The sequence below is a fragment of the Lagopus leucura genome, unplaced genomic scaffold (genome assembly GCF_019238085.1).
Source record: "Lagopus leucura isolate 7727_CA_CO unplaced genomic scaffold, USGS_WTPT01 Super-Scaffold_100030, whole genome shotgun sequence".
Classification (NCBI taxonomy): domain Eukaryota; kingdom Metazoa; phylum Chordata; class Aves; order Galliformes; family Phasianidae; genus Lagopus; species Lagopus leucura.
The window spans coordinates 2,609,384-2,612,481 of record NW_024962281.1 but is presented as its reverse complement, the minus strand read 5'-3'; the positions used below and the strand labels follow the sequence as shown (position 1 = coordinate 2,612,481).

The 3,098-nt window shown below is 52.8% G+C and overlaps 1 protein-coding gene across 4 annotated transcripts in view; it reads left to right on the top strand.

The window, feature by feature from the left end:
• PITX1 (paired like homeodomain 1) overlaps positions 1–3,053 on the top strand; it is a 14,488-nt gene extending 11,435 nt beyond the window's left edge. For all 4 annotated transcript variants that reach the window (XM_042881626.1, XM_042881628.1, XM_042881629.1 and 1 more), the window contains one exon: positions 1,936–3,053. In XM_042881626.1, coding sequence (XP_042737560.1) covers positions 1,936–2,475 — 540 coding nt within the window. In that variant the 3' untranslated portion in view covers positions 2,476–3,053. The remainder of the gene's footprint in view (positions 1–1,935) is intronic.
• Positions 3,054–3,098: the final 45 nt, after the last annotated feature.

Below are 3,098 nucleotides of genomic sequence, written 5' to 3'. Positions count from 1 at the left end.
CCCCCCCCCCCCAAAGAAACCACCGCTCGGCGGCTCCTCGGGATCGCGGCTCAGCCCCCGGGATCCGCGCGGAGCGGCCGCGCATCCCTCGCGGGGGCAGCGCCGGACGTGGCTCCGCTGTTTGCGGGGCTGCCGGCAAAGCGAAGGACGGGGGGTTGGGGGGAGACTGCCCTCCAAAGTCAATAGCACGACACGTTCCCGTAAGGCGGAGGCGCTGGGTCTTTCTACGGCTCCGAGCCGATGCCATCCGGGAATATATATATATATATAGCCTCAGCGGTTATTTAGAGAGATTTACTTGCGAGATAGCGCTGCGATGAACAACCAACGCGAAGCGGCTCGGGCCGTATCGATCCGCAGCAGTTTTTCCCATCTCCACTCGCCGTTTCCTCCCGAGATTTTTCCCTGCGTGGTTTCGGCCCCTCTGAGTCCTCACCAGGCCGGGGCCGGAGCAGAAATTCGGGAGAAAAAAAAAAGGGGGGGGTATCGAGAGTCACCCCTCAGCCCCGCGAAGCCCTTTCTGGTAATTAAACTCCGAGTGATCCAGTCGGATAGCAAAAATTCCGTCTAAAATCTTCCGAGAGTAAACACGCTCTCATCCGAAAGCATTGCACTAATTGCGTTCAAAACAAAACAAAACAAAGCCCGAGAGGAGACTGAACGGCATTAATATTGCTGGAATATTTCAGGAAGCAAATAAAACTAATATACGAGTGGCCATTAACATCATTTCGTTCTCCCTCTGTGCGGAGATGTTTTGGTTTGATGTTCTGAGATTGCAGATTGCAAATCTAACCTTAATTTGCTGTGAGGGCCTTCCTTTAAAATGTCTAGGAGCCATAATTAAAACTATTACCCTCATTTTCAGGAAATTCCTGTCTGGAAGCACCTTCCGAGGAGTATATTACAGGTTTTGAAAACGTTGGCTTTCGTTTCCTCTTCTTATTTAATACGGGATTCTTTTTATTCTTGTTATTTTTTAAATTGGCTCCGCCATCCCTTCTTCCCTCGTAGTTTGTTGGTGTCTTTTTTTCTTTCCCTCCATCCCCATGAACGTCTGTGAAAGAGCGTTGCGCCATCGCTGCGCGGGGAGGGGAGGGCTGGGGCGCTCCGAGGGGCGCAGCCTCCGCGGTGCCGCGCGCAGTGAGGAGGGGGAGGCGGAGGAAGCTGAGAACCGAGCGCAGTGCTGCCGGGTTTAACTTGGGGAAAGAATTCGGAACCCGCGCGGCCCCAATCCCGGCCCGGCTCATGGCTCCCATCGCGGGGAGCTCAAAGCCTTTCCTAAAAGAAAAAGAAAAAAAAAAAGAAAGAAAATAGGAGAGAGAGCCTGGATCGGGTTTTTGCATCAAACACCAGGAGCGGCCCCTGCTCCTCTGTTTCCCAGTCAGGGCTGTAAATTCTCATTAGATATAAAGGCAGAGGCTGCATCCATCCAAGGGCCATGCAGGGACTGATTTTTTTTTTTTTTTTTTTAAACCTAAACATACTAATCCAATCCCCTTTTTTATGATCTGTAACAGGGGACTTTTATTACACAGCATTAGCATTCGGAAACACGGCGGAGCCGGGGCGAGCCGGCCCTAATCAGAGCGGGCCGTGCCTTCTCCCCATGGCGAAGGGAGAGGGGCGGAGGGGGGGGATGAGGACACCCGAGCACGGACGGCTGCGCGCAGCCCCGCTCGCAGATGCCGCTGAATATCGCCTGCGCGCGGAGATGCGCGGACAGGGAACAGAGGGGCAGGGAGCGATGGGACTGGGAACGGTGGGACTGGGAGCGATGGGACTGGGAGCGATGGAGAGCGTGGGGAGGGTGGGGACGTCTGGGCGGTGAGGGGTGGCCCGGGAGCGGCTGCGCGCTACTTGCGCGCCTCTGCGCGGCCGGGAGCGCATCGTACGCGGCGGGGCAGCTCTGACCGTGGCCTGTCCCTCCCTCAGGTGTGGTTCAAGAACCGCCGAGCCAAGTGGAGAAAGCGGGAGCGGAACCAGCAGATGGACCTGTGCAAGAACGGCTACGTGCCGCAGTTCAGCGGGCTGATGCAGCCCTACGACGACATGTACGCCGGGTACCCCTACAACAACTGGGCCACCAAAAGCCTCACCCCGGCGCCGCTCTCCACCAAGAGCTTCACCTTTTTCAACTCCATGAGCCCCCTCTCCTCGCAGTCCATGTTCTCGGCTCCCAGCAGCATCTCCTCCATGAACATGCCCTCCGGGATGGGCCACTCGGCCGTGCCGGGAATGGCCAACTCCGGCCTCAACAACATCAACAACATCAGCGGCTCCTCGCTCAACTCGGCCATGTCCTCGCCCGCTTGTCCCTATGGGCCGCCGGGCTCGCCCTACAGCGTGTACCGGGACACTTGTAACTCCAGCCTGGCCAGCCTCAGACTGAAATCAAAGCAGCACTCCAGTTTCGGCTACAGCAGTTTGCAGAGCCCCGGCTCCAGCCTAAACGCCTGTCAGTACAACAGTTGACGGACTTGACACGAATCGCCTCCGACAAACACCGCCGACAAAGGAAAAATTACTAAGAAAAAAAAAATAAAAAATAAAGCAGAAACAAAGCGACGTTTAACGGAAATGAATATATATATGTGTGTGTGTGTGTATGTAGAAACCCGATGATGTGTAAAAGCAAAACCCGAGCAAGTGAGAGAGGGAAAGAAACAGCACAGACAAACAAACAAAAGCAAAATAATGGTGACAATAAGGATAATAATAAAACAAAACCCGAAAGCTCTGCGGACTTCGATTGTCTAAAAACAATGATAATAATACTGAATAAAAATAAATAAATAGAAAGAGAGATCCGACGACACAACCAACAAAGCAGCGCTTTAAAAAAAATAAAATACAAACCGATAGTAACCATTAAAAAGCAAATCATTAAAAAAATTAAAAAAGAATAATAATGATAAAAAAAAAAAAAAAACCGAAAAACGGAAACGGACCAGAAAACTTTTGCAAGAGACACCGAAATCTGGTACATGGATGAGTTGCAATTTTTCTCTGGATGATGCGGGTTGTATGTGTTTACTTGAACTTGCACAGGAGGTGGTAAGGCGGCCGCTCCCTGCGGCCATTGGGGGCGGCCCGGG